At 36.5% G+C, this 22,855-nt stretch overlaps 1 protein-coding gene across 16 annotated transcripts in view; it reads left to right on the forward strand.

Moving 5' to 3' along the window:
• Positions 1 to 22,855, forward strand: part of gab1 (GRB2-associated binding protein 1) — a 78,567-nt gene that overhangs the window by 15,243 nt on the left and 40,469 nt on the right. For 2 of the 16 annotated variants that reach the window (XM_081360493.1, XM_081360500.1), the window contains exon 1: positions 9,316 to 9,464. The exons of 8 other annotated variants lie outside the window; for them this stretch is intronic. Coding sequence is in view for 2 of the 8 variants with exons in the window: in XM_081360508.1 (XP_081216634.1) it covers positions 3,247 to 3,309 (63 nt within the window). In the remaining 6 variants the exon portion in view is untranslated. Of the gene's footprint in view, positions 1 to 3,145; positions 3,520 to 9,315; positions 9,465 to 12,142; positions 12,512 to 17,317; positions 17,465 to 22,855 lie in introns of those variants that run through there. 6 more of the 16 variants (XM_081360508.1, XM_081360506.1, XM_081360496.1 and 3 more) reach the window with 6 other exon arrangements.

The raw sequence follows: 22,855 nt of genomic DNA on the forward strand, positions 1-22,855 counted from the left end.
AAGGTTTGGAAATTAATGTTTTTTATCCGATTAATCGAAAAAAATAATCGACAGATTAATCGATTATTAAAATAATCGTTAGTTGCAGCCCTAATAACATTAAATAATAATGAATATTAAATAATAACATGTATTATTATATTAATTATATTAATTAATTTTTAATACTTATTAAACAATAATGATATTGTAGTAGTTGTTATAATAATAATAATAATAATACTAGTTATTATTGTTGTTGTTGTTATTTAAAGGTTGCAGATTAAAACTCATTGGGGGAATCGTTGAGCTGAAGGGTGTTAAACTGCAAATACACAAATACAGTCCCATGCTGCACAGGAATCCCTCTCTCTCTCTCTCTCTCTCTCTCTCTCTCACCCTCTCTCTCTCTCTCCCTCTAACGTGTCGTTCGGCTGTGTTCTGGGATGCCTGACAGCAGCATGGCGACCATATCCTGTGCTACCACTGCTGATGGTTCCCAGATGGCTGTAGAGAGCACTTTCTCTCTCTTTCTCTTTTCTTTATTTGGAATGAAGCCTAGTTATAGGCTTGAGTACATTGAGAGGAGGTGTTGGAGAGAGAGCGAATGAGTAGGCTGCAGGACCTGCGCTGGAAAACAGAGCCGCGTGGGATTGAAGAATCAGTTTTGGCTATTGTAGTGACACTCCAGAATGACTGACATAATAATCCAAATTTACTCTCATAGACATGCTATAACGTGTGCACCCTGAGCATTACATCAGCTGCATCAACAGTGCCATGGCAAAAGGAGTTATACTCAATTTAAGTAAATTGAATTGAATCTGATTATAGTGCGTAAACTTCTGTAGAGAAATACATCAGACATTGGACAAGGACAAAACTTTATAGTGTGCATGTGTCAAATGCATGTGTTTGCGACTGCTATGAAGTAGAGTCAGGGATACTGACTGAGATAAAGGGATACTTCACCGATTAGCATTAAGCTTTGTATCAGTAGAAACCCGTGACCGTGCTTCCCTCCCTCATGACCCCTGAGACGAAAGATTTCTGTATTTTGTGTCTGGAAAAACAACTAGTATGTTTCCTACACAGAGTATGTGCAATCGCAAATCCAAAAGTGAAAATAAAACGTGAGCTCCTTGGTGCGCGCAAATTAGGCTGCATACAATAGCCCGTCTCCCAATATCAAACCTATCTCTGGACTGTGTAGTTGTGGCTCTGGTTTCTGTTTTGGTCTCTGTTTGCACTTTGAATTTTGAGAGAGTAGACTACTGTAACGTCTGAAGAACGACAGACAAGGGAGGCTCCGTTTCTGAACTTTTAATCGGAACGCAAGAACAACTGTACGCAAACGCACCAGCCTAACTCACTCGCTCGTTTTTCTCTACCCGGCCTTTTCCGAACTCTCCGCCTTAAGTGCAAAATAAAACAACAATTATAAAGAGTCTGTGTGCTGCAGTACTTTGATTATGGTTGCACTTGCACTTATTGTTTGCACTTAATAAGACTAAGAGAAAACTGTTATTTATTTTTGTTATTTATACTGTTTTTATTTCTATGTTCAATTTGTGGAAAGTAGTTCAATCAGGAGGTCACACACAGCCTCAATCAGAAGTTCTGGAAGCTCATAAATGTAAAGTAAGGTCTGAAGAGACTCATATGAAATCATACAGGAGAGAAGCCAGTCAGTTGAGTTTGTGGTACAAACTTTTGAGGTGCTTGTGTATTGTTGTCTTTCAATGCATATTATAATTCATAGTCATAAAGTAGAACTGAAATGACATTCATTAGAAGATTATTAGTTAAAACATTTCAAAATGCACCTGCAGACAATTTTTTCAGTCATGAACTTTGTCATTGAGGATTTCTAAAAATCTTTTTTTCTAAAGATTTCTAAAAATCTCGTTCTCGTGAGCCCAATCTCGTGTCTCATCTCGTGAGATAAGTGTCTTGTCACACCCCTACAGTAAGTGTATTGTGATGTCAAAACATTTGGTAACTAAACAGAATGTCATTTAAATTTAGTGACAACGTTACAATGTTTACATGGTACAATAACTTGTAGTCTACTGTTTTTATTAGTTCTTGCCACAAATTTCACGATTTCAATTAATAATCTTGTGAAACGATCCCGATCTTGATTCAATATTGATTCCTTTTGATAAATATCGGGTACATTTGCTACGTGTTAATTTTTCTCAAGGAAACATGTCATGTCAGGAATTATTATTAAAGGTTAAAATTAACAACTCAAGTTAATAATAGTTTTCTTAAGGCCCATTCACGCCAAGAACGATAACTATAAAGATAACTATATTAGCTTCCACACCAGCGGACAATATTGTTCTGTTTATTCTAAGCTCGTTCTTGTCTGTCGCTTTAAATGCTCGAGCTTGTTACAGCAGGATGGAATCTGATTGGCTGTCAATGTTTTTATCATTCATCAGCTATAGATAAAATCGTTCTTAAAGTGATTCCAATGACATCGTTTCTCTGTGCTATTATTGTTATAGCTTTTGTGTGGACTCTGCTATTCTTTAATATTGATGACGATATTTAGGACTATAACTTTATTGTTATCTTTATAGTTATCGTCCTTGGTGTGAACGGGCCTTTAGACTTGTATATCTCCGTTTCAAGCAGATTTAATGAAGGCTTTTATTCACTTCACATATAAAAATTAACACAAATAGAGCAGCACATCAATTGTGGTAAATGGAAACTCTATTGTTCTTTCTTGATGAACAAACATCATTGGGTGGTGAATAAATGATAACAGTTTCCAATTATGAAGTAACTCTTTTAACAAATTGAAACTTATCGTAAACTGTTATCTATTTTTAAAAATGGTTTGGACCGGTTATGGGGGGGCTGAACCATCAGGAGGTGGATGAGGGGCTCCTGGTTTGGACCGGTTATGGGGGGGGCTGAACCATCCGGGGGATGGATGAGGGGCTCCTGGTTTTTGATTTGGCTGTGGATCTAATGGCCTAAATGCTTCCCAGGTTCTCCCTGTCCCTACTTAGGATCGTAGTGGGCTACTAGTGTGTAGGAGGGGTCAGGCTGGAGACAAGCTGTGAAATGCCGCCGCCGCCCCGTGTAATTTCTCAGGTTACCGTGAGTCTTCTGTGGCCTGGCTCACATTGGACTGCCCTTCCCCCTCACTGCGAGCGTGTGTGTATGTGTGTGGAGGGAGAGAGCTCTCAGCGACCAGTGTCCTGTGAGAGTGCTCTTTTCTCCTGATTGCATTAGAAGGGCTGCTCAATGTGGCTTGATATCTTCAGCCTGCCATCATGCCAACAGAGATACAGCTATACAGTATACAGTGTAAGTCCAAAAGACCTCCAGTATAGACCATGCAGTGCTCAGGCTTGTTTCTGAAGTGAATGCCCTCCACTCGCAGTGCTGATTCGGGATGTGTTGTTTCCAGTCTTCATTTGACTTCTGATTTACTTGTTTGTTCCATAACCTTCATCGTCCTTTTCCCCAAGAACTTTGGATTAAGTTTCATTCCACTAAATCTGCTCTGCTCTCAATGTCAGTACGGGTTCCTTTCATTTCCTCATTGCACGTTTTGTTGATCTTACGGTTCCTGGAGAAAGACACCTGGCTTACACTGCAGATAAGTGGCTCCTGAGTTTCTTCTGAAGTCTTTATACGAGTAGGTGCTGGTAAGCCTGCAGGTTTTTTAACTGTAACTGCTGAGAGGGCATGCTTGACTTTGGAAGCTGAACCCTTCACTAAGGTCATATTATCTGCTTGACGAAGAGCATTTTCTTATTTTTCATCAAATTTAAATTCACTTCTGCAGATTTGTCTGAAAGCTTGAACATTTTTCAGGTACATTTTTACAGCTTTATTTGACAACTGTAAGTGAGTGACTCTATCAAACCATTGTTGTTTGCTTGCGAGACTAAAACTGCACAAGTGGCTCAACCAATGAGTTTGGGGCAGGACTGTCTGTTTGACCAGCCAATGGAAACCTGTAGGGAATGTTCAATGACGCTAGATGAAATTACAGTTCTGTAAATTATTAATTCTGAGTTTTGTGTCCTTTTAGATTATTATTTTTTTTTGTTTTTTTAAGTTGACATGAAATGAAAGCATTTTCCAATGTCCTTGTTGTGAGTGATTGATCCATGCATACATGATTTGTTTTTTAATAGTTTTTTTTATCCTGTTATTTTTTATTAAAATAACATAACTTGATCGATCTTCTGGTGAAACGACTTCTCTCTGGTGGCAAATGCTGGACTTCTCCAATCATTTAGTCTGCTTAAAACCCGGACCGTGCTTAGAATTTACTGCAAGCTCACATTCAGGTCTGCCTTCATCCAATCAACAACCGATGGATGGATAAGTCCCGGCCCTACATTTTTTAAATTATTAATTATTTTTACTCGGATGTACATCACAATGTTGTTAGTTACTCCCATCATGTTGCATCATGAAAACATTTTTTTAAATAACTTGCAGCATTCTTTTGTGTTTGATTTTCAGGGTTCCTGAAAAATTGAGGAAATTAATAATATTTGAAAGTCATGAAAATTTGTTTCATATAAAAAATTTTAGTTGTCACTACAAAACATTTGTCTGTGGAAAGTTGCTCTTTGTGAGTGCTGTTGCTATTTTTGATGCAAAACAGGAAAGTGAAGTCTTGGAAATATCATGGAAATTCATTGTTCAAAAGGTGTGAAAACTGGATTTTGTGGTATGCATATTTACAGCCCTTTCTAGCTGTTATGCTTGCCTTTGGTGTTCTAGATGTAGCGACACAAACTGAAAAATTCAGAAAGTCCTATGAGAGTCATGAGGATTTTCTACCTGACACTAGAGTTGGGGAGGTCACTGTGCATTTTGGGCCCCTTTGACAGAGTGTTTGGTGCTAAAGAAGAGGGAATTGTTTGGGCAGGCTGTCGGACAGACCTAAGCAGTGCTCCAGTCATGTGAACAGAGGCTGCCCAGGCCAGAAGAATGTGTTGAATGTGAATGACGCAGCTTTGACGAAGACATGTGACTTTGAGAGTGATAGATAGAAAGGAAAGAGGAGCGGGGAGGAGAGGAGTTGACTCATGCAGGCAAAGTGCAACCCCGCTGACCTTTTTATGCTAGCGTAACCATCGCCCCCTGGATCAAAGAGCAGGGATGGAGGGAACTGAAGAAGAGAGGGGCAGTGAGTGAGCCTGCCCTGTTTGCGTATTTGTTGATGTCATGCCCCTTTGTTTCTCTCCATCTTGGTCAGATGACTAGCCCATGCCTTACCACTTGGTGTTCCACAGCTAGTGCTTAGACGTAATCTATAACCTTTGAAATGCCTTTTGGATGGCCTTGTAAAGGGTACACACACTCATAAAGACGCTTGCAAACTTTTGTGCCTTTGTTTTTAAATGCCAACATTGTTATACGTATTAGTTGCAAGTAGTCAGGCATGACAGTGCTTATTTCAGACTGATTTATTTATTTATTTCTACATTCATAGAGGCATCAGAACCAAAGAAAACACTGCAAAACAGAGAGCCTCACTGCTTGTATTGAAATTTATTTATGTATTTATTTTATTTAATGTTATTTTATTTATTTTGTTTATAGTTGTTTCATTGCAATGACCATGTGTATGACTGTTTGAAAAAAAAAAAAAGTTAAAATTCATAAAATTGGTTATAATTGAAAGAAAGGTAGAATAATTCTCTCTTAAGAATAATAATTGTAAGTGTTTTTTGATATCATGAAATATTGTAAATTACCAAAATATTGTAGAATATTGTAGAATTTCATTATATCGGCATTGTTGTTTTTATTCAGTTAGGATAGTGATATGGGAGGGAGAAGGCGAACAGAATTTTATCTCAAGTCACCAGAAGCACAACTAGACAAATCGACTTTGGCATAATGCACTTTTTTTTTTTCTTTTTAAATGTGTCACTCACCCCTACAACTGCTCTGTAATCTACTCCAACATACTTTAAATGATATTTTTTTTACTATGGTACATGCCCAAAAATGTTAGTATGACAGCACTTTGTAAGAGAATTATATCCACTAGCTGAACTGAAATGTCTTTGTATCTAGCAGAAACCTGAGTGAAACTTTACATTGGGCTAATAGCTATTGATCAGTGACCTGGTTTCTACTTTGACAAGCACAATATAGTCCAACAGTCACAGTTTAGTTGTCCTTTAGAAGTAGAGATCGACCGATATTGCTTTTTTACAATTATTTTATTACCATTACCGTTTATGTGCCGATAACCGATATACAGAACCGATATTTATTTATTAGCATATTTCTGTTTTTGACAATTATAACAGCACTGAACTGGACAAACTGTTTAACACCTTTTAAAATACTGTAATTTCTGCAATTTCACTCCTTCCTTGTATACAAAACAAAAACACGCTTCTAAATCAATAGTCTGAAAGAGTGAATAGTCTGAAAGTATTTTTCATGCTATATATTCATATATATATATATATATATATATATATATATATAGCATGAAAAAAAAAATATATATATATATATAAAATTATATAAAAACAGGTCATGAATATATAGCATGAAAAAATACTTCTAACAAACAAACAAAGCATTAAATATTCTAAACTGCCTGAATAAATAAAAAACATAACTACTTTAGTGTAGCTTAATAATCCCAGTTGCACTCTGACTAACTTGATCACATCTGATTGGCCATTGTGTTCATGCGCTCAAAAGATGTTGTCAGATGTCTGTGATTGGTTCAAAGCTTAACACTGCCAAAGTGTTGTAAATATAAACACATGCATTTTAAAGCAGCCGGCTATTAGTGGAACTGCAGAACGCCAGGCATCGTCACATTAAATGGTCAAATAAATCTTTGGTGGGACAAAGATTAATTTTGTCAGCCGCTAAATTATTTTCAATTCAGGAAAAATCCTGAATATAGTGTTCAAAAACATAAAATATATTGTATCACATATAATATTTCAAGTTATTTTTACATAATTATTTTATATATATTGTTTAAATATATTTGTTCCCTCACTGCAATTTACTCTTTTGCCTCTTATACCGTATATTTCTAATAATTCTTTACAGAAATGTTTTTTTATACTTTAATGTGAAACATCATCAAATCATAAACAACTCATTATTCTTCTATCAATTGATTAGATTAGCTCCATTCCCACCTCCGCCTCCATTGCCATATGCTCATTAGGAGATCACAGCTATGCACCTGTAACTAGTGATTTGCAGGCATGTTTTCTCCCAGTCTGCTCCTGAACACGATGTTCTCCTGTAGGGGGTCACTGCTTCTAATGGGCTGAAATTCGTACACACACCTCTCACCCCTCACCACCTGCTTGGACTTTAACAAGACTGTAATTTATGTGTATGCACAGCCACAAAAAAAAAAAAAAGAAGTGTTTTGGAGAGGTTTTTTTTTTTTTTCATCTCTAGCTATTTATATGATTTAGGAATGATTACATTTGTTTAAATTATTTTATGTCTGATGATTATGATTTGGGCTGTTTATAAAACAACCCAATTTGGAGCATTTTTGCTTTTGGTTTGTCCCATTTTGACCCAGTGCTGGGTTTTCGGGTTGATTTAAATGTTTGGCCCAACATGCTCGGCTGTTTTATTTAACTCAACTATTATTTAAAAATTACAATACTGCTAGGTTAAAATTAACACATATCCCAGAAATGTGCACAAGTATAGGGAAAAAAATGTGTAGGCTATGTGTGTGAGAAAGTGCAGAAAATAACGATAACTCAACCGTTATAAAGTTAATGTAGGCCTATACTGTGTACTTACAAATCATACTGCAAATTATATTTTCTAAACTGCACAGACCTTTGTAGGCTCTCTTGATGTAGATGTCTTGATGGCAGTGTTCATTAAAGGATGTCTCAGTATGTTCAAAAGTCATTCAGATCCAGTTCTGCTGTACAGATGTGGATGAGACTTCAGTAGAAAAATCTGGTCACAAGTCATCTGTCTCTCACAGTCCTTTGGGACACTAATGCTCAAGGTTAAACAAGTCAAAATGACTTGCAACATGTCATGCATTGTATTTACCACTTAAGAAGTCTTCCTTTGCTCCAGAGTTATATGGAAGTCATAAATAACTAAATGGAAAACACCAGAGCTGGTGTTTTTTGGGACTTATCTAATCAGTGCCAGAGAAATGTGTGAAGGATGCTCTGGGATGCTGCCTCTTTTTCCTTATCTGCACTATGCCATGGCTCCATTTCCTGTACCTCTGTCTTCTTTAGGTATATTGGGACAATTAGATTTGGCCCAAATAAATTCTAGCCTGTGCACTAAATGTGATTTTCCTGTGGTTAGCATCGGGCTGAGATTGGATTATGTCGGGTGACTGGGATGACATTATATGTTATCACAAGAGGCTACTGGAGAGAAGTGAGAAAGACTGCAAGTGTGTAGCACATACACACACACACGAACACACGCACACTCAACTTCTATGAATTCTGCTTGCATTCTGATCTTACATACAGTAACTATAGTCATCTCATAGATCTTAGTATATCTGGATACTAGATTCTGTTAGTATTTCATTTGAAAAAGCATCATTAACCATTCGGTATTTCCTAGTGGGGCTTATTTATATTTATATTATTTTATTTTTGTACAAATTTTCAGCAGCCATTACTCCAGTCTTCAGTGCCACATTGTCCTTCAGAAATCATTCTAATATGGTTTGATTTGGTGCTTAAGAAACATTTCTTATTATGATCAATGATGAAAACAGTTGTGCTGCTTAATTTTTTTCTTTCATAATTTTGTTCAAGTTAACATCCTTTATTTGAAATAGAAATGTTTTGTAACTGTAGTAGTCTTTACTTTCATGTTCGATTCATTTAATGCGTCACTGCTGAATAAAAGTGGCAATGTCTTAAAACAAATCTTACTGAGTCCAAACTTGTGAACGTAGTATAATACTTATATTAATTTATTATATTTATCATATTTTTTTTTTTTTTTTTTTTTTTTACCCATTACCCATAGCATATTAATTACATTCAATTACGACTTTAAAAGAGATATCTGGAACTTTATATGCAGAGGCTTTGCATCAGAAAGTTCTTCTTATGTTGTGTTTTGATGTGTATGGGAAAAGACCCAATGAGCTTATTTTGCAATCCTGGCGGAGCTACAGAGCAAAGACCAGGCATCACTGGGGTGACTGCAACCTTTCTTCTTCACTGTGTTGAAAAGGGTGTTGTTGTCCTCTAAGGGAAGGTGGAGTGTAGGAAAAAGAAGAGAGGGAGAAAGGGGGGAGAAGGAGGCCTCTCGTTATTTTCAGTCTATTGTGTCTACTTCCTGTTGGTCATGGGTTATTGGAGTAGGGAGTTGCAGACTAGCAATGGAGCAAAAGTGAGACAGAACTTCCATATTTTCAGAACATCAACAGCGCAAAGGCAAGATCAGTTTGCCAAACACTTGGGATTACCAACAATCAACCTCAACAGGTAAATACAAGGCTAGCTGTTTGAATGATGCTCCTTTATGCTTCAGATTCTTTCCAGTTCTGTGTGCCATGTGTTCCCGGGCTGCCAGTCTGGTATCCTGTTTTGGAAGAGCCATAGTATTTATATTGAACTTTTCCTCCAGCGTTGCTCGAAGAGGACTCTCACTTGTTCTACAGTCCATTTATGAGCGTTTGTGGTTTTGTGTGTGCATTAGAGCGCTCATCGATGTGTTTACTGGCTTTGCAGTCTCGTGACCAGAAGTGGAAGAGATCGGAAGAGGTTGGAATTGTTTTTGAAATGTCTCTTATGTAACTCGTGGGCTTCCTGAGAGCAGCCATATTAAAGCCCGGTTAATGGAGAGAGGGAACCTCTATACCATTAGCCAATATGGCCATGGCCAAATCACATTAATGCTGGACTGCAGCTCTGCAGGGAAAGATGCAAATCAAAAACAGTGTCGCTCCTTCTAGTCCTGCATCATATCTTGTGTTTTGCTGTAACTGTAGTTTTGTGTTTTGCATAACTGTAGCTTTAAGTCTTGATCATTTTGATGACAGAGGTAAGAAAATCAGGTTGGGGACTATGTTGTTTTGATTAGCCTAGTTAAGATGTGTTGCAAAATGTCCAGCTAAATATTTAATGGTGTGATTTGTATTTTCTTTTTTTTTTTTTTTTTTTTTTTTTTTTTTTTTTTTTTTTTTTTTTTTTTTTTTTTTTTTTTTTTTTTTTTTTTTTTTTTTTTTTTTTTTTTTTTCTGCTGCCAGAGCCGGATTCGAACACGGGTCTCTGGTGCGGAAGCCTAATGTTCTGCCACTGAGCCACAGGGGCACACGATTTGTATTTTCTACTTAATTCGGAGTAGGGCTACTGAATGTAAACAACTCAACTTTGAATGTTGTGCAAAGTTTTTTTATTTTTTTTATTTTTTATATTCATTAGTAGTAGTAGTTGTAGTAGCATAAATAATAATTATATAATTAGAATTAATATTCAAAATAATTCAAACATAAGAAAAATGTAAACACACATTTTAAAAAAATATATACAAATATTAAATACTAATATTTGAAAATATTATTATATGATTTATTATTAGAAACAAATGATAAAACATCTCGCACGAAAAAGCACTCATGTGGTTGAACTAAAAATCCTTTAATACACTGGGCTAAATCATTAAAGCATTAGTTTAACCATGTGAGTGCCCTGGAATACTTTTTTTCATCATCTGTTAAATACCAGTATATGTATATATTCCAAATTAAAACAATGGCATGTAGCCTTTAAGTATTTCTCAGTTATTCAAACATTGATTAAGAGTAATTATTCAAGGCAAGTGTTCATTAAGAAATATGTTCATGTGTTCATAAAAAAAACTAAATATGTTGTGCTATAGCTTTGTTTCAAACTATTTTCATTGACGAAAAGAGCAAAAACAGCCAATATTGTGTCTAAAATGTAAGTCACATAATATTACTTGTTTGTTGAACTGTTGTATAAAGTCAATATCACATTTGCAATTGTGTTGATATTTGGGAACATGTGTTTATGTGATGTTGTTTAAATATATAATATGTTATAAATATAATTTTTACCGCAGTATGTTTCTGTGAGTTTTGTTATGTCACGCATTTGTTATGATTTCTCCACGAGAGTCTCTCTCAAACACAGACAAAGCTGCCTGAGCATCAACTGTTGCGAACTTGTAGATGTCAACATATCCACTATCAATCAATATTATCAACAATTTTTGGTGACTGAAGTTTCTGGGCTTTCCTGGTAATTTTTCTTTTCTTTTTCTTTTTTTTTAAATCAGGCTACTTGTCCGGTCGGGCAAGTAAAATTCTCTTTCACTTACCCGCCCCTTCAAAAAATCCTGTTGAGCTCTGTATTAATATTGTATATAATAACATACAATATAATATCATAAGTCAGGTCACAGAGAAATGTCTTGTTGCTAGTCCTCCTGGCTTAAAACCTGTTATTGCACAATATCTAGAGATAGATTGTGATTTAAACAGCAGCGTGTTCCATTTGCAACTGCATGTTAACCATTATTGTTTTTGCAACTTATGTGTAACAAGCTAAGGATACCCTTTTTCATTTAGAGACTTAAAGAAAGCCCCCCTTTCCCCACCAACATAAACCAGTCTAAACTTAGTCGTGACCAACCATGTAGCGAACGAGTGACAATGGAGGAAAAACAGGATGTCTTTTTCTCAAAGTGTGTGTTGGGAGCAGATGACCAGGAAGATGAAAATTGCCAGCGAAGTGGAAACTTCCACTTTTATATCTGTGTGTTTTTGCTCAGTTGAGACCGGTTGCTCATCTGTTGTCCCACAGCCAAGCGTGATGGTAAACTGTAAATGATTAAGTCCCTCTCTCCTTCTGCTTACGTTTTTGCCCTGTTCCGCACTCTGTTTAGCTCTTTAGTTAATGTTTGAATCCCATCTAAGTGCAGCTTTTAGAAGTCCAGACACTGCATCTGTACTGGCTCTCATCTCACATTTCTTCTGCTGAAGGAGAGATAAAGAAACTAAACCAACTGTAGAGAGGAAATGAAACCAGGCCATTCCCCTGGGATTGCTGTTAAAGGCTATTGATCTCTCTCTCTCTCTCTCTCTCTCTCTCTCTCTCTCTCTCTCTCTCTCTCTCTCTCTCTCTCTGCCCAAATGATTGATATGGAATGACCTCGACTTGAAAACATGCTGCCGTTCTTGTCCTGCGTATCTGCCACATTGGCGGTAATTTGGAAAGGGAGCAGTGTGGAATAAGAGACAGAAGCTATTTAGAACAATATCCAAGGACTGCCACAGCCGGGATGGGTTTTAAACACTATGGATGGTGGGTCTCCTAGTTAAACTGTACTAGTTTGCTTTGAAGGTAATGTTGTTGATGGAAACAGCTGGAAGTAGGACCATGTGCACTCTTGTGTACTAGACTCTCTAGCTCCATGGTTTCATCTTGCATACTTTTCAATGGATCAATAGGTGAAGTTTCACAATACCGGATTTTCCCAGAGAACACGCCACAATTGAAGGCTTAAGGTGAGAGAAATATTATTGCATAGCTTTATTACGGAGTCATGTTTCGCCATAGTTTTTGATGCGTGTCATTTTCAGCAAGCATATGCACCGGTTAAGAAAGCCCTATCCTCCGTTCTCCAAGAACAACAACTGGTTGTGTCAGCTGTAGTTTGTGGTAGCCTATGTACATCAGGTTTTTTATTTTGACTGTTGCAACTGGTGTTATTTTCTAGCCTTGTACATGTTATTTATTCAGCTGGTCCTGCTGCATAGGATGTTCCCTGCATTACATGATCTTCTGCTGCTAAGGTCTGTTGTTGTTTCTCATAGGCTGCATTCACAGTCAGTGTTTGTGATTGTCAATGGTATTGACTCTTAAATTGTCCCGTTCGTAGAACAGCTTTTTTTGCTCCAAACCTAATCAAACACTGTATTTTCATTTTTTAATCTTCTAAAATGTGCTGCGACTTGTATTCCATAATGATTTTAACATCAAATAAGCAAAAAGTAGACACTTAAAGGTTTTATAGACATACTTTTTCGTGTCTCTGCTAGTTAATCAAAAGAGCTTTTCTTAACCAGTTATAATTATGCTAACCAAAAACAAAGAAAGGAAAATGATTCATTGCACTGTGTGTTCTGCCGTGGCTTTGTTTGGTACTATTTTCGTTGGTGAAATAGAGCAAAAACAATAAAAATGTCCAATTGTAAGTCACTTAATATTAAAAACACCATGAAATAAAAATTGACAATTCTTATTCAATTCTTAAAAATTAAGGAATAATGCAGTAGCCTATTTATTTTTTAAATGGGTTATCCGTGCACATAAATTAATGATCCCTCGATCTTTAATCAAAATAATCCTCCCTCCTGCAGCGGCATCTCTTCTCTGATGGCATGTTTACTAGCGGTGGGAATCTTTTGGAATCTCACGATTTGATTCAAAACGATTCTTGGGCTCATGATTCAAATATAAAATGATTCTCGAATTTTGAATCGATTTGCTACAGAAACGGGTGATCTGAAACATACCTACAGCTCAGGTGTGATTAAACTTTTATTAAAGTTTTGTTAAATTATTATTAGCCTATTCAATCTCATTTTACTTCAATCAATTTAAAATATCGTACATTGAACTTTTTTATTCATATTTTGAAGGATATTAGGATTCTAGTTATATTTTTTATATTTGTTCCCCGGTATGGTTTTGCCATGTCTGCTCTGCTTATTGTTTTTCATTTTAAGGAGCTTGTTTTGCTTTTTTGTGATATCTGGCAACCCTTCACCTGGAGCTTTAATAAAGAGAGGGAAGAGTTCATAAGAAGAGAGTAGAAGGAGAGCAGCAGTATACAAACTTAGCAGCTACTGTTAGTGCCAATTGGTCGGGAGTTATTTAATAAAGTAATTTAAAATTATGCACACCTTGTAACCATGTTATTTTTCTGTAGCCTGGTGGAGACAGACACTGCTGTCACTCAGCCTCTTTTATTCGGCTCTCACAGCGTTAGCACACGCTCGTCTTTTGCACCAGAGATGGTCTTATTATTGGGAGCATAGACTGTAAAAAAGATGGAAGACACAAAGATGGACGACTCTCTTCCACTGTAGAACACCGGTGCACCACTGCTCTCGCAACAACCTGTCACTCACATGAGACCGCAGTTTTAGCGAAGGACAATGATCCAAGATCCAAAATCCAAAATCAATTCCCATCCTTGATTGAATCGGAATTGAACCAGGAAATCTGTATTGATAGCTGTACCTGATGTTATGTTCAAGTGTGTAGTTTTTGTACAATTTCAAATTAAGTTTTACCTTTTGTACCTTCTGGACTGGATTGAACTTATAGTTTTATGGTTGTCATGATAGGCTTGATTCAAAAGTGTTTGTGGGTTAAGGACTAGCATGTTAGCTCTCTGGATGACCTTACTAAGGGCTTGGCTTCATATAAAAAAAATAATAAAAAAAAACATGATTGAGAATGGGTGTTCTTTGAGGGCAAGACTGCACAGCTGCCTGAATCATTCCCAAGGTTATTTGAATCAAGGTTGGGACAACAGGCCCATCCCTTCTTACATACTGACTATCTTTTTTAACTTTCTCTGTTTCTCTTTCTCTCACATAATGTCCTGACACAGAGGGGGATTTCAGATTTCCTCCCAGATCTCCCACAATACTTTGAGCTTGCTGCTTTTAGAGTCCAGGTCATAGAGCATGAAGACAAGGGAGACTGAGGAATTTATCCAAGAACACAGTGTTTTATTTCAACCTTTCTTCTGCTGGACCTTATACTTTCATGTCTTCCAGACCACAAATACTGAAAGTGGATTGCAGAATAAAGCATTCCAGAACAAAGCAGTCCAAACTTCATGTTTGGTTATAGCTCACTTCTTTTTTTTGTTTGTGCAAAGCATGTTGTTTCTGATGTTCTGCTGAAAAAAAAATGTAAGCACATGGTGGCAAACTTTGTCAGGGGTTGATAGAAAACAAACCCTGCTTTTGCTCAACTGTGTAAAAATATTTCCTCAAAAAAAAAAACAGTGAGAAGAGGCATTAAAGTTTGAGGTTGGACATTCTATCTCGTTATTCACATAAATGTTCTGTTAGCAACTCACGTGTGGCCTGACCTGAGGATCTTGCTTGTCATTAGCTAACTTCACTCTCTCCTGCTTGTTTTTACTGTTGTTTTGGCCATTCCAGCACTGGTGTGTGGTGTCTGTATAGTTCATGTGAAGGTTAAGGCTGCAGGTAGAGAAAACAATGACAAAGGTGATAATATTCAAGTAAAACAGCACCAGACAAACTGAGACGCACATGGAAAATAAGAGTTTGGGATTTCGCACGCGACTGAAGCAATATATGTAGGCGCACCTTTCTTATTAGTCACAGGTGAGTGCAGCCATATTGGCTGAGCCTGTACGGTCTCCAACATTCCGTCCTAGTGATTGCTTTTAAAATAAAAGGTTCAAGAGAGCGGCAATGAATATATTCCTGCACACTTAAGATAATGATGGAAATTTGCATAAAAAGGAGCACTTTTCTTTTTCCATTTAGTTGACCATTGATAAAAAAATAAAAAAAATAATAATGTATGTATAATAATTCTAGGATGAATGTGGAGATTTCTAAAAGATGAGACATGAGACACCCATATTGCTTCACCCATGAAAAGTTATTTAGCAGGTGACCTCATAATATGGCAGGTGCTTTATAAATCTCTCTAAATCTGTTCTTCTAAATGGTCTGCTCTTTTTGTGCGGCTAAGAGAATCACTGTGTGATATAGCTTCATTTCGGTGGGTCACTCTCGCATTCGATTAGATTACACAGGCCTGGAAAACATTAGATTGTAATGGGCTGGTGAGCTGCTCAGGGGGCAGAGCTTGAGTGCTTCAGAACGCTATGCTTTGAAATATATTACTGGAATAAAGCACCCTCCTTCAATTCAATGGATGCAAATATTTTAAATTGTTGTGGTTTGTCAAGTATAGGCATTTCATTCTTGATAACACATGCCATTTTTTTTTTAATTTTTTTTTTGTACTTGGGAATGCTTCACCCCAAAATGAAATTCTGTCCGTTGACTCACCTTCATGTCATTCTAAACCTGTATAACCTTGCCATTGAACGCACATACATTTTTGAAGAAAATACTGGCACTTTTCCATATTATGAAAGTGAAAAGTTTTTCCATATGACAAATGTATTTCGGTAATACTGGCAACCTCCACCACAACTCTGAAATTGACTACATAAATCTTATTGATTATAAAAATGTCATGTTGACAGTATTTGTTGCCAAACTTCACTGGTTTTTGCATGTCTTGAAACCAAATGTTATAGTCATAACCACATAATTTCTAATTTGCTGTAAGTTTTTCAGTGAATAACAACTTTGAGTATCACATTTTGGTGTGTTCCTCACACAAAGCAACTATACAGCTTCAGAAGATGTGGTATAATTAATAAAGATGCCATAAAGACTATTTATATAATACTTTTATAGTGCTTTATCATTTTAGAGCTTTACAGTCCCGGTCCCCATTAATTTTCATTGTATTGTAGTGGGTAGAGGTCGATATATATAATATATAAAAACAGGACTGTACCATGAAAATGAACTGTACTTTTTAAATATAAAAAAAAGAATATATTAATTATACCTTGATTATTTGTTCATTCATAGTGCATTGACTAATGTTAAGAGGTACAACTTTAAAATTTAAAGTTCAAGTAAAATTCAAGTAATTGTTGAAATTAACAGTGAACAACACTTTTATTTAACCTTAGTTAATGTTACAAATTCATTATTATTGTAGTGTTACCATTTCATGCAAATCCAAACAGTCATGCTTAAAGATGGCCATCTTAAAATACCTACACAAAAGCCATAGCATTGTAATTAGACACAAATGTATATTGTATGTCTAAATGTCTAATCTAGTTTCAGCAATCAGTTTTCAGTGCCGATTAATCGTCAAAGCGATCAATCTGTCGACCTCTAGTAGTAGCCATTGTATTCTTTAAAAATTCGTTTTGGAGTTCCAAAGAAAAAAAATCCGTTTTAGATCCACATAAGGGTCATGAGTACATGATGACACAATTTTTATTTTAGGCTGAACTAATCTTTAAGTCATTTTTATTTTAGGTTTCTGACTCTAGGACACTTCCAAATAGTTCAAGAATATGTTTTGCATACTTTTTCTTTTTGAAGTGTTCTGTCAGCATGAGTATGTTTGTTTGTTCTCCACGTCTGCCTTCAGTCCACCCTAGCCTCTCTGATTTAGTGGTCGTGGTTTTAAGGCGTTCTGGGAGGGCCTGATTACCCATACACAGGAAGTTAGAGGTGGGAGAGGTCCCTTCTGAGCTCCATGTAAAAGACTGGTATTTTTGATAAAGACTCACTCGTGCTACACATAACAGACACATCCCTCTCGGCTCTGCCCTGACTGCCGTTGCAAACTGTGTTTGAAAGGTAAGCTCTCTGCCTGTTAATTGTCTTAAGGTCTGAGTTGACTGAGTTGGAAGGTTTTTTTTTAGGGCTACGGTTTCGCACATTTAGCGCCATGTAGTCTTGCTTTTGGCGGCTTGCTTGTGTAAAAGCCCTGCAATGTTGCCATGCTGCATTAAGGACAACCTGGTTGGTGTATGAATACGCCACCACAATTTTTAACAGCTTATTGGAAGCTTGGTGGATTAGACAGAACAAAATGTCTCGCAAAATACTTGGACAGAAGGAATTGGAATAGATGTCACCTCTGAAAAATTCTTTAGTTTACATAAAGTTAAGGAGTCCTGCTGTGAAAAAGAAAAAAACACAGTAACAAAATCATCCCACAGTTCCACTGGCTCGAGAGCTGAACAATGATGTAACTGACTATGTTACTGCAAAACCTGCATACACACACAAAAACTGCTGCATCATTGTTTTCATCAAGTCTTTGCTCCGGAGTCTTGAAAACATTTGAACATTCCAAATAATTTAAGTCGGCTTGTAAACTAATACAATTCAAGCAGTGAATTAAGATATGATATTTGTTAATAAAACAATGAAAATAAAGTTTACACCTTTTAGCATTTAAAGTAATTCGATGTCTTCATGCCATCACTAACTTTAGCTGCAACAGTCAGACATTATTTTATTAAGTTAACATATATTTCCTAGCAATATATTTAAATTTATGATGCTTATAAATATAATAATAGTGGCAGGTGCTAGTTTCAAACGAGACACTACCGTGTGGTTCGTAAGATTTGAAAGAAATTAATACTTTGGATAAAAGTGTTAATTTCTTTCAAATCTTACGTACCATACGGTAGTGTCACATTTGAAACTAGCTCCTGCCACTATTATTATATTTATAAGCATCATAAATACATTAAAGGATATATTAAATTCAACAAAAATGTCAATGAAGACTCCATACATTATATTACTAGTATTCTTATTTGAATAAATGTTTTTATGTTGAATTTTATATAGAAAGAATTCTTGAAAAAAATGTATCGTGATTATTTCTGAAGGACTTTGCCAAAACAGGAAATTCAGGAATAAATTACTTTTTTAAATATATTATAATAGAAAACGTATTTTAAATGTTTATTATTTTCCACACTCTTTTATTTCTGTTTTGACTATATTTTTGATCAAATAAATGTAATAAGATAAGAGACTTCTTAAACAAATAAATCTTACAGACTTTTGAATGGTAGTGTTACTTAAATTGGAATGGGATATCCAACAATTGAATGTGTGTTGCATCACCACATCTGCTTCCAGTGTAAACAGTTTCATTTACTATAATGGTTGCAGATTAGTTTCATGCAATTCATGAAGTTATTTTAAAAACCTTGCGTGGTTTGGACATTATCCTACCTCCTGGCCTTTAAGACCAGCAGGATTTAGGGGCCAGTGCAGCCACATTTTTTCAGCCTGAAACCACCTCTTGGCATTCAAAATAAGCAAGGGTAAGATTGACCAGGCTGCTGTTTGATCATTGGGTAAGAAGTGGAATGAGTCAGAGTTGGTTGTTGTTTCAGGTTTAGCTGTAAAAAAACAAACAAAACACCTACAGAGCAAAATGAAGATTGAAATGGCAGGTGATTTAATCGGTTGGAATGCAGCAAAAAACCTCGAGAACTGTTCTTTCTGCTCCATTGATACTGTGTAGGTCTTTATCAGAAGAGTCTACTCAACTATTTACTCTGCAAGGCCAGCGGTGCTTTTCAGAACATTGGTTTTTGAAGCCATCTCAAGGGTGCAAGACAAGGGTGGTCCTCCTCCATGCCATAAATGACGATGACAGTGATGATGATGTTCTAACGTGACAATATAAGGGCAAAGCATGCATCAGTACCTGTCATTAATGCTGCATCTGTTTGACACACAAGTGCAGACGTTAAAATAGCCACAGCTGTATCCCATAGATAAAAAAACAAATTCTCACGGACAAAGATTTTACAGAGCTATTGGAACAAAACAGAAGGTCTTTGTAGCTTCCCCTCCTTCTAGTCTTCCTCTCTTCATGTGGCACGTTAGCGAGGCCAGGGTAGCCAAAAACTCTTGACGCTCCAGTGCGAAACTCTTTCAAGAACTGCATTGTTCCTCTACACCCCAGGGGACTTTAGAATGATTTGCATGGTTGTAATGTGGAATGGGGTTGGGTCTGATGTTCAGAATGCTTTGGAGAGACCCCAGAACTGTTATACAATCTTAAACTCATTAGAAATAAACATTTCCTTAATGCTTTTACAAAAAAGGTAGAATACATTCATTTAACTGCCTTTCTGATCAGTAGCGGCAGTTTATTTTAGAGTATTTTGTGTTTTAGGATAGTGACCAATTTATTTTCAATTTCATATGTGTCCAATGCTTTACTGGTTCATATGGACCTTTGAAAAGGTTATGCAGCACATTGCGGTTTCCCACCATAATGTCTTTTTTAAAATATGTAACTTTTAGTTTTAGTGTAATGCATTTTGAGTGAATGGACAGATAATTTTTTTCCCCAAAAAAGGTTTCATTAAAAATATCTAATATGAATAAAAGTTTGGAATACTGGTTGAACTATCCCTAGTCTTCCCTGTCCTTTCAAGAATCTCCAGGTCTTTATGGTAAAGCAAAATATTTGACCATTTATTTGGGTTCATTTGTTTAGTTGAATAGTCGTCCAATATTTGGTGAACACCTATCAACTACAGTTGAGTCTGTTTAAATATAAGAATCTGAAGTTTGGTTCATATGAACCACAGTATGGTTGAGTTTGAGGTGAGCACAATATGGAAATAAATTGTTAGCCTATTAGTTACACTCACTGGCAACTTTATTAGGTAAACCTGCTCAGCTACTTGTTAACGCAAATATCTAATCAGCCAATCACAGCAACTCAATGCATTTAGGCATGTAGACATGGTCAAGATGATCTGCTGAGGTTCAAACTGAGCATTACAATGGGGAAGAAAGGTGATTTAAGTGACTTTGAATGTGGCATAGTTGTTGGTGCCAGAAGGGCTGGTCGGAGTATTTCAGAAACTGCTGAGCTACTGGGATTTTTACGCACAACCATCTCTAGGGTTTTTAGAGAAAGATCTGAAAAAGAGAAAATATCCAGTGAATGGCAGAAAATCCTTTGTTGATGCTAGAGGTCAGAGGAGAATGGCCAGACTGGTTCGAGCTGATGGAAAGGCAACAGTAACTCAAATAACCACTCGTTACAAACGACCAAGGTATGTAGAAGAGCATCTCTGAATGCACAGCACATCGAACCTGAAGCAGATGGGCTACAGCAGCAGAAGACCACACCGGGTGCTGCTACTCTCAGTTAAGAAAGAACAGGAGACTGAGGCTACAATTCGAATGGGCTCACCAAAATAGGACAATAAAAGATTGGAAAAACTTTGCCTGGTCTGATGAGTCTCGATTTCTGCAGCAACATTCAGATGGTAGGGTCAGAATTCGCTGTAAACATCCTGCCTTGTATCAACGGTTCAGGCTGCTGGTGGTGGTGTAATGGTGTGGGGGATGTTTTCTCTGCACTTTTGGGCCCCTTAGTACCAATTGAGCATCATTTAAACAAGTGTTGTTGTTGACCATGTCCATCCCTTTATGACTACAGTGTACACATCTTCTGATAGCTACTTCCAGCAGGATAACGCGCCATGTCACAATGCTCAAGTCATCTCAAACTTGTTTCTTGCACAGGACAGTGAGTTCACTATATTCAAATGGCCTCCACAGTCAGCAGAACTCAATCCAATAGAGCACCTTTGGGATGTGCTGGAATGGGAGATTCGCATCATGGATCTGCAGCCGACAAATCTGCAACAACTGAGTGATGCTATTATGTCAATATGGACCAAAATCTCTGAAGAATGTTTCCAGAATCTTGCTAAATATATGGCATGAAGAATTAAGGCAGTCCTAAAGGCAAAAGGAGGTCCAACCCAGTATTAGCAAGGTGTACCTAATAAAGTGGCCAGTGAGAGTATTTGGTGGTGGTAAACAGCTTCTAGGGTTTTCACATTGATAACAAATGCATTTTGCAAATGTAGTGCAGTTCAAAACAACATAACATTGTGAATTGAGACTCTAGTCTAGTGTGACAAAAAAAAAATATATATATATATATATATATATGGTTCTTTAGCATTTTGGTTTTCCAAATGTTACAAACACATTTACATAAATCATTGTGTCTTCTGATAAGAGTTATTATTACTTTGTAATTTTAGATTTGTTAGACAGGATAAGAATCAACATTATAGTTTCCTGCAACGGACACTAGATAAGTTTCAGGTTGTTGGCCCAAATTGTGTGTGTTCTGATTTGAAACCATGTGTGGAAAATGGGAGAAATGAGAAGTAGAATCTGCTCCTCTCAGTTCTCTTTTCTTATGTTTTTAGTTTTGGATGGAGAAATGAAGAAGCAATGTGCCACTTGCAAGTGTGAGCTGCTTTCAATCCTTAAGTCTAAGGGAAGTGCAGTGCTGGCCACTTGCTTTACTAAGGCCCTTTCAGAGTTTTAGTCTTTGATGTTTGTATGCTTATAATTGGTTGTACAACAGTATATATATATATATATATATATATATATATATATATATATATATATATATATTCTGTCTGCATTCGAAGAAACTGGTTCGAAGAAACTGTCTGGTTACTTCCTCCTAGAGATTGGAAGTTGTGTTCACCAAACTCATTACAGACTGCAGGCTTTTCTGACTAAGAAGGCTTCCATCTATCTTAAAACTGTGTTTACATCCCTTCAGACTAACATCCCTGTCAAGCCATCATTGGAAGGTTTGTCTTGACAAACTTTGCTTTACAAGTTGTTGTTTATTTCTGTCACGTTTTTAAGTGCTAGCAAGTTGGAGTCATGTGGTTAGTTTTAGAAAGACATTAGGAAAACCATTAATGCTGAGGCCAGCAAAGGGCTTTCGAGCACAAACTTTGTTTGCACTGTTCTTATTCCATTACGATGCATCTGAGATCACAGAGCAAGAAAGACTAGTTCTGGAAGGCAAATGTTACAGTCAAAGACATGATTCTGTTTAAACCAGTTTAATGCCAGCCTGTGGTGTTAGTGATGTTGTTTTCCACATTTTCTAACAGTGTGGATATGTTTTATATCACAACATTGTAGTCGAAGCAAATCTGACACTTTACCTATTCAATTGATCGATTTCAATTAAATTCGAATAGTTTTAGTAATTTTTGACAGTATGAGTGAGTTTAATTCGTTGATTGATCAGTTGTTAATCTAGTTAACGATTTAATGCATTTTGCATTTTACATTGCATTTTTTAAAGAAATGGGCAGATGTGCAGTCTACCAATAGCATTAGAGCGATAGCACTGGGAACGGC

This window comes from Scardinius erythrophthalmus (genome assembly GCF_964197995.2).
Source record: "Scardinius erythrophthalmus genome assembly, chromosome: 3".
Taxonomy (NCBI): Eukaryota; Metazoa; Chordata; class Actinopteri; order Cypriniformes; family Leuciscidae; genus Scardinius; species Scardinius erythrophthalmus.